General features: G+C 36.0%; 2 protein-coding genes across 2 annotated transcripts; both read right to left on the bottom strand.

Moving 5' to 3' along the window:
* Positions 1-534: 534 nt before the first annotated feature.
* LOC120578208 (secreted RxLR effector protein 161-like) lies at positions 535-1,230 on the bottom strand. Its single transcript, XM_039830585.1, has one exon. It carries the CDS (start codon positions 1,228-1,230, stop codon positions 535-537), a length of 696 nt encoding a protein of 231 aa, XP_039686519.1.
* Positions 1,231-10,119: 8,889 nt separating this feature from the next.
* On the bottom strand, positions 10,120-10,815 carry LOC120578210 (secreted RxLR effector protein 161-like). Its single transcript, XM_039830588.1, has one exon. The coding sequence runs from the start codon at positions 10,813-10,815 to the stop codon at positions 10,120-10,122; it is 696 nt and encodes a 231-aa protein (XP_039686522.1).
* Between the last annotated feature and the right edge of the window lie 4,688 nt (positions 10,816-15,503).

The following is a 15,503-nucleotide window of genomic DNA, read 5'->3' on the forward strand; positions in this document are numbered from 1 at the left end:
TTATCCTTTTACAGACAACGTTAGAATGGCAACAAAACACTTGAGTCCACATCTAGAGATCATAGTGGTTTCAGGTCTAAGAGCGATATACATTATTATCATTGTGAGAATATCTTATGACAATTTCATAACTTACTATGTAGTATTCTCACAGTGGGTCAATCCAATATAAATATTACTCCTAATATTTATATCTATGTATAGACTTGATATCTCATATCTATGACCCATGAGATGCGGTCATCAGTCTACATACATAATAGTCTCGACGCTTTATTATTATCCTTTATTCATATTAAAGCTTTGACTACGGATTCATTTAAGAATAGCGTTCTATAAGATAATGTAATCTCATGATTAAGTCACACTTAATATATTATTACACGAACTATCTATTCTAAGGACTTTATTAACATTATCTAAATATAATAAAGAGTGCCATATATTATCCAATAATAAAAGTCATAATACATAAGATAGGTTTAACATAAACTATTGGCCTCTAGGGCTTACACCAACAATCTCCCACTAGCACTAGAGCCAATTAGGCATAAACCTAATACCCATAGATCTAGTATGACCATCATGCTTCTGCTGGGCAAGAGCTTTAGTAAGTGGATCAGCGACATTGTCCAATGTTGGTACTTTGCATATTTTAACATCTCCTCTTTCGATAATCTCTCGAATAAGATGATAACGCCTTTGTATGTGTTTGGATTTCTGGTGAGATCTAGGTTCTTTGGCTTGTGCGATTGCACCATTGTTATCACATAGTAATTCAATGGGATCCACAATACTCGGAACTATTCCAAGATCAGAAATGAATTTCTTAATCCAAACAGCTTCTTTTGCGGCATTGGATGCAGCAATATACTCGGCTTCAGTTGTAGAATCAGCGACTGTTTCTTGCTTTGAACTTTTCCAGCTCACAGCACCGCCATTTAAGCAAAACACATATCCAGGTTGCGATCTAAAGTCATCATGATCGGTCTGAAAACTAGCATCAGTGTAACCATTTACAGAGAGCTCTTCTTGACCTCCATAGACCAAGAAGGTATCCTTAGTTCTTCTCAAGTACTTAAGGATATTCTTGACAGCAATCCAATGATCGTTGCCAGGATTAGACTGGTATCTGCTCGTAGCACTTAAAGCATACGAGACATCTGGTCGAGTACATATCATAGCATACATGATAGAACCAATTGCTGAAGCATATGGGATATCACGCATTCGATCCCTTTCGTCATTAGTCGAAGGGGATTGATTCTTTGATAGATTTAATCCTGACGACATAGGAATGAATCCTTTCTTGGAATCATGCATATTGAATCGTCTCAGGACCTTGTCTATATATGTACCCTGACTTAAGCCAAGCAATCTTTGTGATCTATCTCTATAGATCCTGATTCCTAATATATAGGAGGCTTCACCTAAGTCTTTCATAGAAAAGCATTTCCCTAACCAAGTTTTGATTTCTTGTAGTGTAGGGATGTCATTTCCGATTAATAATATGTCATCTACATATAAAATCAGAAATGAAACTATGCTCCCACTAACCTTCTTGTAAACACAAGGCTCATCTTCATTTTTAATGAATCCATACTGTTGTACAGTTTCATCAAAGCGAAGATTCCAACTTCTAGAAGCTTGCTTCAATCCATAGATTGATCGCTGCAACTTGCATACCTTTTTGGTTGCTTTAGGATCGCCAAAACCTTCAGGTTGTGTCATGTACACATCCTCAAGAAGATTTCCATTAAGGAAAGCAGTTTTGACATCCATTTGCCAGATTTCATAATCGTGATATGCAGCGATGGCAAGTAAGATCCGAATGGATTTAATCATTGCAACTGGTGAAAAGGTTTCATCATAGTCTACACCATGAATTTGTTTGAAGCCTTTAGCAACCAGTCGCGCTTTGTAGGTACTAACCTTTCCATCCATGTCAATTTTCTTTTTGAAAACCCACTTGCATCCTATAGGATTAATTCCTTCAGGTGCATCAATCAAGTTCCAAACTTGATTTGTGTACATGGAATCCATTTCAGATTTCATGGCTTCAAGCCACTTCTTAGATTCGGGGCCAGTTATGGCTTCCGTGTAAGTCACAGGCTCATCTTGGTCCATGAGCAATACATCACCCTCTTGAGATATGAGATACCCATATCTTTCGGGTTCTTGACGTATCCTGCTAGACCTACGTGGTTCTTGTGTTACTGGGATAGGATTTTCTGTCATAACAGTTTGGGTATCCTGTCCTTGTTCCTCTACCGGTATTTCAGTACTCTGTGGGTCTTGAATTTCTTCAAGATCTACTTTGCTCCCACTGATTCTCATGGAGACAAAATCCTTCTTGTCATACCCCAATTTTTGACCTAAGACAGCACTGACACGTGTCATTTAACTCCGACCGGTCTCAGCCTTTCGAGCAAAAATTTCGGCAGGGAGGTATTTTAAAATACCTCATAGTTGATTCCGAGTCGGGCCCTCTTCTCTCAATTTTCATTTAATTTTAATTTCCATCTTTTATTAACTTTAAATTCATTTTTTTTTTTAACCTTTATTTTATCTTGTTTTTGTTTTATTTACTTTTAGTCCTTTTATTTTATTTTTAATGTCCAAAATAAATCAAAATTTTTGTCCGATAATATCCAAACACAGCTCAAAACAGGCTGTCATATTCCTCTCCAAGCAACAAAATTTTTGCATTTCAAGCTCTATATATACAAACACGCAAGCAGCCAAGAGGAAGGGGGGCCCAACAAGAAAAACATTCCACGGCCAAGCACACAGACACAATAATTCTCACAATCCAAACCTGCAAAACACAAATTTCAAACCAGAACATTTCTACATAAGATCAACAACCAAACTCACAAATCCGGTAACCAAACTCACAGATCCGGTAACCAAACCGCACAACACACACGTCATAAGAACACAAACTATTCTCACAACAACAACAACAAGTCATACAAAAACAAACAGATCCGAAAAAAAACACAAGAAAAGGTAGTTCTTTTCAAACGTTTCAGATCTAGGTTGTAAGAGACTTCATTTCGAAATTTTGAGGTAAGAAGAGTGTAGAGGAGAATAAAAGAAGCAGAAAGAACAAAAAAAAAAATAAAAAAAAAAGAGTAAGTTTACTCCGACGCGGTGGCGCCGCCGTTTCTGGCCGGCCGCCACCCGTCGGAATCTGGAAACTACGGCGGTGTTCTTGGAACCCACCGGAAAATTCATAAGAAGAAGAAGAGAGAGAAGAGAGAATACGTGAGAGTGAGAGAAGAAGAGAGAGAGAAAGAAAGAAAAAAATGAAGAAAAAAGGAAAGAATGGGTATTTATACCCCTTTTCTTCAACAGATCCAATCAAGGCCGTTGATCAAATCAACGGCCGAGATTTGTTCCCCAAGGCCCAATCCTCCTCATTTTATTTCCTGCACCCTCCTTTACTGCTCCCACACCCCAGCATCTCATTTTTCTAATTTCTTTTTCATGCATTTTAATTCTCGCTCTATCTGTTAATCCAGAGTGCTCTGGTCCCCAGTTAACTGTTAATATTATAATTATTCTCCAGAACAATCTGGTCCTTAATAATTAAATTAATCCAGAGTGCTCTGGTCCAAAATTAACTTAATATGATATTCTTGCTTAATTTAGTTATTCTCCAGAACAATCTGGTCCTTGTTAATTAAATTAATCCAGAGTACTCTGGTCCTATATTAACTATTAATATTATATTTTTGTTTAAATTAATTACTCTCCAGAGTGCTCTGGTCCAAAATTAACTTAATATGATATTCTTGCTTAATTTAGTTATTCTCCAGAACAATCTGGTCCTTGTTAATTAAATTAATCCAGAGTACTCTGGTCCTATATTAACTATTAATATTATATTTTTGTTTAAATTAATTACTCTCCAGAGTGCTCTGGTCCTAAAGTAACTGTTAATATTATATTTTTGTTAATCCAGAGTGCTCTGGTCCAAACTTAAATGTTAATATTTATTTATTTTTGTTTAACTTAATTATTCTCCAGAATATTCTGGTCCATGTTAAAATAATTTCACAATTTAGCTTAACTTCATTTTTCTCATTCTGCTTATATAATTTTCATATCTTTATTCCAAAACAACAAAAACATTCAAATATCAAAAATTCATAAAAGGAACTTTTTACAGGAAACCTTGATCTTAAATCAAGTGACCGTCTTTTTTTCTTAATCAAATTTCAAATCAATTCTAATTCAACTTCAAGTCAATTTTCTTCAATCTAAAAAACACAAATCAATTCTCACTTGCCATTTGGCTTTTTATTTTCAAAACCTTTTTCAAAACATATAAAAAACACCAAACAAATCAAACGTCAATTTCTACCCCGAACTACGAGGTTTTGATCCCTCACGGGTACGTAGGCAGAGGACCTTGTCCTTACAAATCAATTAAAAAACAATTTTCTTTTTTTTCTCTCTTTTCAATCATCAACTAAAAAAACATTTTTCTTTTTTTCTCTTCAATTAAAATCAATTTTCTTTTCTTTATCAACTCATCATTCAATTTCATTTTCATCTCTTTAAAAGCAAGCAAGTTTTAAGCACAAAAAGTTAAATAAAATCAAGAGGTTCTCGTAGAGTACTACGAATATTTAGGGTGCTAATACCTTCCCTAAATATAACCAACCCCGAACCCTAAATCTTTTCAAAATGGGTGGTTTGGAACTTTTCCCCCTTAAAAAAAATTTTGTTCAGTCGTGAGATAAAAGGTGAGTCAAAGTCAATCAAATGGCCTTGACCTCCGAAAAAAGGCGCGACACTTCTCAAGGAAAACTCCAGTTCTGGCAACAACAATTGTGCCTTCAGTTGGTTTGTAAAAGTAGTATCCCCTAGTTTCTTTAGGATATCCCACAAAGAAACATTTTTCAGATTTTTGTTCAAGCTTAGTAGACATAAGTCTTTTTATATAAGCTTCACAACCCCAAATCTTAAAATGTCCCACATTGGGTTTTCGACCATTCCATATCTCATATGGTGTCTTTTCTACCGCTTTAGATGGAACTCGGTTAAGTGTGTAAGCTGCAGTTAATAAGGCGTACCCCATAAGAAGTTTGGAAGTTCAGCATGACTCATCATAGATCGGACCATGTCTAACAAGGTTCGATTTCTCCTTTCAGATACACCGTTCCATTGCGGTGTTCCAGGAGGTGTGAGTTGGGATAGTATCCCACATTCTTTAAGATGATTGTCAAACTCTAAGCTCAAATATTCTCCACCTCGATCAGATCGAAGCATTTTGATTTTCTTGCCTAGTTGGTTTTCTACTTCATTTTGAAATTCCTTGAAGAAAGTAAATGATTCAGATTTATGTTTCATTAGATACACATATCCAAATCTACTAAAGTCATCAGTGAATGTAATGAAGTAGTGAAAGCCTCCTCTAGCAGTTATGTTTAGGGGTCCACATACATCAGTATGTATGAGACCTAAAAGATCACTAGCCCTTTCACCTTGACCGGTAAATGGAGCTTTTGTCATTTTTCCCAATAAACAAGATCGACATGTTTCATATGATTCGAAATCAAAAGAATCCAAAAATCCATCTTTATGGAGTTTGGAAATGCGATTCTCATTTATATGTCCTAAACGACAATGCCAAAGGTAAGTTGGATTCAACTCATTAGGTTTCAACCTTTTAGTATTAATGTTATAGATAGGCATATCGAGATCTAGGACATAAAGTCCATTACTCAAATTTGCGTTAGCATAAAGAATATCATCGAAATAAACGGAACAACATTTGTTCTTTATTGTAAAATAAAAACCAGCCTTGTCCAAACAAGAAATTGAAATGATATTCCTGCTAATGGCAGGTACATAATAGCAGTTTTCTAAATTAAGTAAAAGACCACTAGGTAAGGTCAATACATAAGTTCCAACAGCTAAAGCAGCAACCTTTGCTCCATTGCCAACTCTAAGATCGACCTCGCCTTTTGCCAATGCTCTACTCTTTCTCAGACCCTGCACATCAGTACAAATATGAGAACCACATCCAGTATCTAATACCCATGATGTAGAAGTAGACATATTAATTTCTATAACAAAAATACCTGCAGAAGTAGTAGGAACATTTCCATTCTTCTTATCTTCCAGATACTTTGGACAGTTTCGCTTCCAATGCCCAGCGTTGTTGCAATAGAAGCACTTACCATCCTTAGCCACGCCTCCAGTAGGCTTCAAAGCTTTGGTTGATGGCTTGGCAACAGCTTTGCCTTTGCCATTTCCCTTAGTCTTATTAGGCTTCTTATGGTGCTTTTTGAACTTGCCATTATTAACCATTAAAATGGCAGCAGCCTTTCCTTTTCCCTTCATGTTTTTCTCAGCAGTTCTCAACATAGCTGCAAGCTGTGGAAGTGTCTTGTCCATATCATTCATTAGAAAGTTCTGGACAAAACCGTTGAAACTTTCAGGCAACGATTGCAGCACAAGATCAACGACTAGCTCTTGTTCAAGGACAAATCCCAAACGAGCTAGGTTTTCAGAGTACCCAATCATTTTGAGCACATGAGGTCCTACGGGACCTCCCTCTGACAGCTTGGTGGAAAACAGGGCTTTAGAGACATCAAACCTCTCATGCCTGGCTTGCTCTTCATAAAGAGTCTTAAGATGTTCGATCATATCGAACGCTGTCATCCCTTCATGCTGTTTTTGCAGCTCGGGAGTCATTGAAGCCAGCATGATGCATGAAACTTCTACGGAATCATTGAGATGCTTGGCATGAGCATTTCTCAGAGCCGCAGAAGCTCCAGCAGGAGGTGTCTCAGGAATGGGTCCATCCAACACATACAGCTTTTTTTCGTGGGTGAGGACAATCCTCATGTTACGGGACCAGTCTATAAAATTTGTTTCAGTCAATTTTTCCTTTTCGATGAGAGATCGCAAAATGTTTGTGGAAGCGTTATTGGCCATCTACAATTTAAAATGTGCAAAATAAGTATCATGAAAAATATTTAATTTGGTCTTTAATTAAATACGCTCCCACTATTTTACTCAAATCAAATGACCTTCAAACATTTGACTCGGAAAATCCCGTTGGAAGATTTTCTAGTGGATTGAAATCCTTATTTCACCTTGTTTTAAGTCAACGGGGGCTGTACTTAAAACTTAGCTATTTAGGTAGGAACATTTCCAATTGTATCTTATACAACTTTCAAATCAATTGGCGGAATAACTCTTTATTCAATTTCTATCATATAGAAGTCGTCCAATTATAGCTTCTAAATTTATTCTAATCTTATTAAAATTAACTTAGTTAAGTTTGACCCAAAAGAATAACACTTGGATAAATTGGATTACCGCACCGCAACTTACTAGTATAGAATATGCGCTTTACGGAGGCAAAACCCACATATTTGATATTAGTCTTGAAGGGTGTTAAACTTTTGGAAAGCTTTAAACTTAATATTTAAATTGAAGGATTTTTATTAAATTTGATCTCACCTCACCACGGCTTATATATCATATATATTCGCACTCCAATCAAAACATGCATAACATTTATACAAAATAAAAGTGACATGATTATGGCCATCCTAACGCTATGACTCTCTCAAGCCAATGAGAGAATCTGAACTAATCCTAGAAACGACTTTGCTTCTCCAAGCTTGACTTCCAGGACCATCTCTACGTCTTGAGTCCTATTACCTCCTTTGTATTCTATTTACATTACATATGAAGAAAACTCGTTTTACATACGAGGGAGTGGATGAGAAGAGAATGTACAATAGAGATATAAGAGAAAGGCACGGCACGCAGACCGTATTTTAAAATCCAAAAGAAATAAAATAAAAAGGACTAAGGCCATAATCATTCACATGACAATAATAATAACAAACACACTTTTATTATTATTAATTATTCCTTATAATTAAATAAATTAAATTAAAATTCGACATATGATCACCCTACGCAGAGTAGCCGGGGGTTCCGCTGACCGGGGTCAAGGGGGCAGCGCCCCGGAAGCTAATTCATTATGAACGATTCACTTTGAATTAGCACCGTATTTCGCATCAACACTTGACACGTTTCTGATTACGCTAATCGTTTCGGCAAACCCTAATTCTGTTACAACAATCTGATCTTTATTAAACAAGTGCTCTGATTTTATTCACGTATCATGACCGAGTCTAGGATGCTTCACCAGAGTTCACATAATCGGTTACGAAGCTCCATACATCAGATCAATCAACATGAAAATATCATCTGACTTATTAAACTATGATCAAATCCAGTATATCATATATACCGTTGTTATACAGAATTTACCAATCACGCTTCTGTCAATATGTATGATCGAAAGGTTTGATGTTTCACCAGAAACGGTTTCTGAAACATCAAAACGGTTCGAAAAGCCATGCACATTCACGTGATTGATGTTTAACATTAACTGCGTTTTATGATCGATCAATCATGTTTCTGTCGATATGTATAATCGAAACGTCGATGTTTCACCAGAAACGGTTTCTGAAACATTGAATCAAATCGAAAACACATGCACAGAAAGCATAATATGATGCGATGCCAATTTTAATCTTTCTTTATTAATTATGTTCGTTCAATATGCTTAATCAAATTAAAACATAAAGCAGTAACAAAACAATCCGATTCAAGGTTTCGTAATTGGCTCTGATACCACTGAAGGTAAATCGACATAATCAGAATAAGCAGCGGAAAAAAAATTCGATTTACTTTCCTTGGATCATTACGAATTAAGACTTGAACCAGTGATTCGATTGTTACCTTAATTCGGTTGGTCTGAGAACGAACGGTGAAATCTGCGAACCGGAATCACGATTACAGCCAAGCAAATAGCAGAGCCTCTATCAAGTCCACACGAACAGTCCTCCTCCAAAACCTCGGTGCTAGCCAAGAAGACGGAAGTCAGAGAGTTTGGGTTTCTGCAAAAGAACGTAACCGCAAACTATTGCACTAGGGTTCTATTTATAGAACTCCTTATGTGCTTTGCAAGTCAAACTCGTTTTTGACTTCACTAAGCCCAATACGAGTTTAGTAAATATTGCTAAATCATTAGCATTATTTACTAAGCGCACCCTTTATATAAGTCGTACTTATACATATCTCTTTTGACTGCTCTTTGTGTGTGACCCTTTAGGTTCTAGTCACGTTGGCAATGATATTAAATCCATCATTTAATATCATAAACAATGAGCGGTATCTAGCAACACATCATTGCTACCCAAGTGACAAGAATGTCAAGTGATCTGACGAAACCTTTCATGATAATACATATGTGTATAATTACTCCTTTGTCTCAATATCTTCATTGATCTCAAGGCATAGATAGTGTCACCCTTGTATAGATCAATGTTCATTTATCTTGATTCCGAAATGTACTATTTAACGAATAAGTCCAATATCTTATATTGACTTAGTTCAGCATGGCCATGCATATTTATAGTCATATTTCATCAAGAGGCCTAAAGATATATCTCCTGTTTATGAGGAGGGACAAATCCCATCTAGGACACTCATGACCCTCAGCATGATTCATCAAGTGCCCATCAACCAACGTTATTGTTATCCTTTTACAGACAACGTTAGAATGGCAACAAAACACTTGAGTCCACATCTAGAGATCATAGTGGTTTCAGGTCTAAGAGCGATATACATTATTATCATTGTGAGAATATCTTATGACAATTTCATAACTTACTATGTAGTATTCTCACAGTGGGTCAATCCAATATAAATATTACTCCTAATATTTATATCTATGTATAGACTTGATATCTCATATCTATGACCCATGAGATGCGGTCATCAGTCTACATACATAATAGTCTCGACGCTTTATTATTATCCTTTATTCATATTAAAGCTTTGACTACGGATTCATTTAAGAATAGCGTTCTATAAGATAATGTAATCTCATGATTAAGTCACACTTAATATATTATTACACGAACTATCTATTCTAAGGACTTTATTAACATTATCTAAATATAATAAAGAGTGCCATATATTATCCAATAATAAAAGTCATGATACATAAGATAGGTTTAACATAAACTATTGGCCTCTAGGGCTTACACCAACAATCTCCCACTAGCACTAGAGCCAATTAGGCATAAACCTAATACCCATAGATCTAGTATGACCATCATGCTTCTGCTGGGCAAGAGCTTTAGTAAGTGGATCAGCGACATTGTCCAATGTTGGTACTTTGCATATTTTAACATCTCCTCTTTCGATAATCTCTCGAATAAGATGATAACGCCTTTGTATGTGTTTGGATTTCTGGTGAGATCTAGGTTCTTTGGCTTGTGCGATTGCACCATTGTTATCACATAGTAATTCAATGGGATCCACAATACTCGGAACTATTCCAAGATCAGAAATGAATTTCTTAATCCAAACAGCTTCTTTTGCGGCATTGGATGCAGCAATATACTCGGCTTCAGTTGTAGAATCAGCGACTGTTTCTTGCTTTGAACTTTTCCAGCTCACAGCACCGCCATTTAAGCAAAACACATATCCAGATTGCGATCTAAAGTCATCATGATCGGTCTGAAAACTAGCATCAGTGTAACCATTTACAGAGAGCTCTTCTTGACCTCCATAGACCAAGAAGGTATCCTTAGTTCTTCTCAAGTACTTAAGGATATTCTTGACAGCAATCCAATGATCGTTGCCAGGATTAGACTGGTATCTGCTCGTAGCACTTAAAGCATACGAGACATCTGGTCGAGTACATATCATAGCATACATGATAGAACCAATTGCTGAAGCATATGGGATATCACGCATTCGATCCCTTTCGTCATTAGTCGAAGGGGATTGATTCTTTGATAGATTTAATCCTGACGACATAGGAATGAATCCTTTCTTGGAATCATGCATATTGAATCGTCTCAGGACCTTGTCTATATATGTACCCTGACTTAAGCCAAGCAATCTTTGTGATCTATCTCTATAGATCCTGATTCCTAATATATAGGAGGCTTCACCTAAGTCTTTCATAGAAAAGCATTTCCCTAACCAAGTTTTGATTTCTTGTAGTGTAGGGATGTCATTTCCGATTAATAATATGTCATCTACATATAAAATCAGAAATGAAACTATGCTCCCACTAACCTTCTTGTAAACACAAGGCTCATCTTCATTTTTAATGAATCCATACTGTTGTACAGTTTCATCAAAGCGAAGATTCCAACTTCTAGAAGCTTGCTTCAATCCATAGATTGATCGCTGCAACTTGCATACCTTTTTGGTTGCTTTAGGATCGCCAAAACCTTCAGGTTGTGTCATGTACACATCCTCAAGAAGATTTCCATTAAGGAAAGCAGTTTTGACATCCATTTGCCAGATTTCATAATCGTGATATGCAGCGATGGCAAGTAAGATCCGAATGGATTTAATCATTGCAACTGGTGAAAAGGTTTCATCATAGTCTACACCATGAATTTGTTTGAAGCCTTTAGCAACCAGTCGCGCTTTGTAGGTACTAACCTTTCCATCCATGTCAATTTTCTTTTTGAAAACCCACTTGCATCCTATAGGATTAATTCCTTCAGGTGCATCAATCAAGTTCCAAACTTGATTTGTGTACATGGAATCCATTTCAGATTTCATGGCTTCAAGCCACTTCTTAGATTCGGGGCCAGTTATGGCTTCCGTGTAAGTCACAGGCTCATCTTGGTCCATGAGCAATACATCACCCTCTTGAGATATGAGATACCCATATCTTTCGGGTTCTTGACGTATCCTGCTAGACCTACGTGGTTCTTGTGTTACTGGGATAGGATTTTCTGTCATAACAGTTTGGGTATCCTGTCCTTGTTCCTCTACCGGTATTTCAGTACTCTGTGGGTCTTGAATTTCTTCAAGATCTACTTTGCTCCCACTGATTCTCATGGAGACAAAATCCTTCTTGTCATACCCCAATTTTTGACCTAAGACAGCACTGACACGTGTCATTTAACTCCGACCGGTCTCAGCCTTTCGAGCAAAAATTTCGGCAGGGAGGTATTTTAAAATACCTCATAGTTGATTCCGAGTCGGGCCCTCTTCTCTCAATTTTCATTTAATTTTAATTTCCATCTTTTATTAACTTTAAATTCATTTTTTTTTAACCTTTATTTTATCTTGTTTTTGTTTTATTTACTTTTAGTCCTTTTATTTTATTTTTAATGTCCAAAATAAATCAAAATTTTTGTCCGATAATATCCAAACACAGCTCAAAACAGGCTGTCATATTCCTCTCCAAGCAACAAAATTTTTGCATTTCAAGCTCTATATATACAAACACGCAAGCAGCCAAGAGGAAGGGGGGCCCAACAAGAAAAACATTCCACGGCCAAGCACACAGACACAATAATTCTCACAATCCAAACCTGCAAAACACAAATTTCAAACCAGAACATTTCTACATAAGATCAACAACCAAACTCACAAATCCGGTAACCAAACTCACAGATCCGGTAACCAAACCGCACAACACACACGTCATAAGAACACAAACTATTCTCACAACAACAACAACAAGTCATACAAAAACAAACAGATCCGAAAAAAAACACAAGAAAAGGTAGTTCTTTTCAAACGTTTCAGATCTAGGTTGTAAGAGACTTCATTTCGAAATTTTGAGGTAAGAAGAGTGTAGAGGAGAATAAAAGAAGCAGAAAGAACAAAAAAAAAAATAAAAAAAAAAGAGTAAGTTTACTCCGACGCGGTGGCGCCGCCGTTTCTGGCCGGCCGCCACCCGTCGGAATCTGGAAACTACGGCGGTGTTCTTGGAACCCACCGGAAAATTCATAAGAAGAAGAAGAGAGAGAAGAGAGAATACGTGAGAGTGAGAGAAGAAGAGAGAGAGAAAGAAAGAAAAAAATGAAGAAAAAAGGAAAGAATGGGTATTTATACCCCTTTTCTTCAACAGATCCAATCAAGGCCGTTGATCAAATCAACGGCCGAGATTTGTTCCCCAAGGCCCAATCCTCCTCATTTTATTTCCTGCACCCTCCTTTACTGCTCCCACACCCCAGCATCTCATTTTTCTAATTTCTTTTTCATGCATTTTAATTCTCGCTCTATCTGTTAATCCAGAGTGCTCTGGTCCCCAGTTAACTGTTAATATTATAATTATTCTCCAGAACAATCTGGTCCTTAATAATTAAATTAATCCAGAGTGCTCTGGTCCAAAATTAACTTAATATGATATTCTTGCTTAATTTAGTTATTCTCCAGAACAATCTGGTCCTTGTTAATTAAATTAATCCAGAGTACTCTGGTCCTATATTAACTATTAATATTATATTTTTGTTTAAATTAATTACTCTCCAGAGTGCTCTGGTCCAAAATTAACTTAATATGATATTCTTGCTTAATTTAGTTATTCTCCAGAACAATCTGGTCCTTGTTAATTAAATTAATCCAGAGTACTCTGGTCCTATATTAACTATTAATATTATATTTTTGTTTAAATTAATTACTCTCCAGAGTGCTCTGGTCCTAAAGTAACTGTTAATATTATATTTTTGTTAATCCAGAGTGCTCTGGTCCAAACTTAAATGTTAATATTTATTTATTTTTGTTTAACTTAATTATTCTCCAGAATATTCTGGTCCATGTTAAAATAATTTCACAATTTAGCTTAACTTCATTTTTCTCATTCTGCTTATATAATTTTCATATCTTTATTCCAAAACAACAAAAACATTCAAATATCAAAAATTCATAAAAGGAACTTTTTACAGTAAACCTTGATCTTAAATCAAGTGACCGTCTTTTTTTCTTAATCAAATTTCAAATCAATTCTAATTCAACTTCAAGTCAATTTTCTTCAATCTAAAAAACACAAATCAATTCTCACTTGCCATTTGGCTTTTTATTTTCAAAACCTTTTTCAAAACATATAAAAAACACCAAACAAATCAAACGTCAATTTCTACCCCGAACTACGAGGTTTTGATCCCTCACGGGTACGTAGGCAGAGGACCTTGTCCTTACAAATCAATTAAAAAACAATTTTCTTTTTTTTCTCTCTTTTCAATCATCAACTAAAAAAACATTTTTCTTTTTTTTCTCTTCAATTAAAATCAATTTTCTTTTCTTTATCAACTCATCATTCAATTTCATTTTCATCTCTTTAAAAGCAAGCAAGTTTTAAGCACAAAAAGTTAAATAAAATCAAGAGGTTCTCGTAGAGTACTACGAATATTTAGGGTGCTAATACCTTCCCTAAATATAACCAACCCCCGAACCCTAAATCTTTTCAAAATGGGTGGTTTGGAACTTTTCCCCCTTAAAAAAAATTTTGTTCAGTCGTGAGATAAAAGGTGAGTCAAAGTCAATCAAATGGCCTTGACCTCCGAAAAAAGGCGCGACACTTCTCAAGGAAAACTCCAGTTCTGGCAACAACAATTGTGCCTTCAGTTGGTTTGTAAAAGTAGTATCCCCTAGTTTCTTTAGGATATCCCACAAAGAAACATTTTTCAGATTTTTGTTCAAGCTTAGTAGACATAAGTCTTTTTATATAAGCTTCACAACCCCAAATCTTAAAATGTCCCACATTGGGTTTTCGACCATTCCATATCTCATATGGTGTCTTTTCTACCGCTTTAGATGGAACTCGGTTAAGTGTGTAAGCTGCAGTTAATAAGGCGTACCCCCATAAGAAGTTTGGAAGTTCAGCATGACTCATCATAGATCGGACCATGTCTAACAAGGTTCGATTTCTCCTTTCAGATACACCGTTCCATTGCGGTGTTCCAGGAGGTGTGAGTTGGGATAGTATCCCACATTCTTTAAGATGATTGTCAAACTCTAAGCTCAAATATTCTCCACCTCGATCAGATCGAAGCATTTTGATTTTCTTGCCTAGTTGGTTTTCTACTTCATTTTGAAATTCCTTGAAGAAAGTAAATGATTCAGATTTATGTTTCATTAGATACACATATCCAAATCTACTAAAGTCATCAGTGAATGTAATGAAGTAGTGAAAGCCTCCTCTAGCAGTTATGTTTAGGGGTCCACATACATCAGTATGTATGAGACCTAAAAGATCACTAGCCCTTTCACCTTGACCGGTAAATGGAGCTTTTGTCATTTTTCCCAATAAACAAGATCGACATGTTTCATATGATTCGAAATCAAAAGAATCCAAAAATCCATCTTTATGGAGTTTGGAAATGCGATTCTCATTTATATGTCCTAAACGACAATGCCAAAGGTAAGTTGGATTCAACTCATTAGGTTTCAACCTTTTAGTATTAATGTTATAGATAGGCATATCGAGATCTAGGACATAAAGTCCATTACTCAAATTTGCGTTAGCATAAAGAATATCATCGAAATAAACGGAACAACATTTGTTCTTTATTGTAAAATAAAAACCAGCCTTGTCCAAACAAGAAATTGAAATGATATTCCTGCTAATGGCAGGTACATAATAGCAGTTTTCTAAATTAAGTAAAAGACCACTAGGTAAGGTCAATACA

The sequence above is a fragment of the Medicago truncatula genome, chromosome 1 (genome assembly GCF_003473485.1).
Source record: "Medicago truncatula cultivar Jemalong A17 chromosome 1, MtrunA17r5.0-ANR, whole genome shotgun sequence".
In the NCBI taxonomy this organism is placed as follows: domain Eukaryota; kingdom Viridiplantae; phylum Streptophyta; class Magnoliopsida; order Fabales; family Fabaceae; genus Medicago; species Medicago truncatula.

Bases quoted from the DNA above. Each gene is read 5' to 3' on its own strand.
- LOC120578208 (XM_039830585.1), bottom strand. From the start codon at position 1,230: ATGCGTGATATCCCATATGCTTCAGCAATTGGTTCTATCATGTATGCT.
- LOC120578210 (XM_039830588.1), bottom strand. From the start codon at position 10,815: ATGCGTGATATCCCATATGCTTCAGCAATTGGTTCTATCATGTATGCT.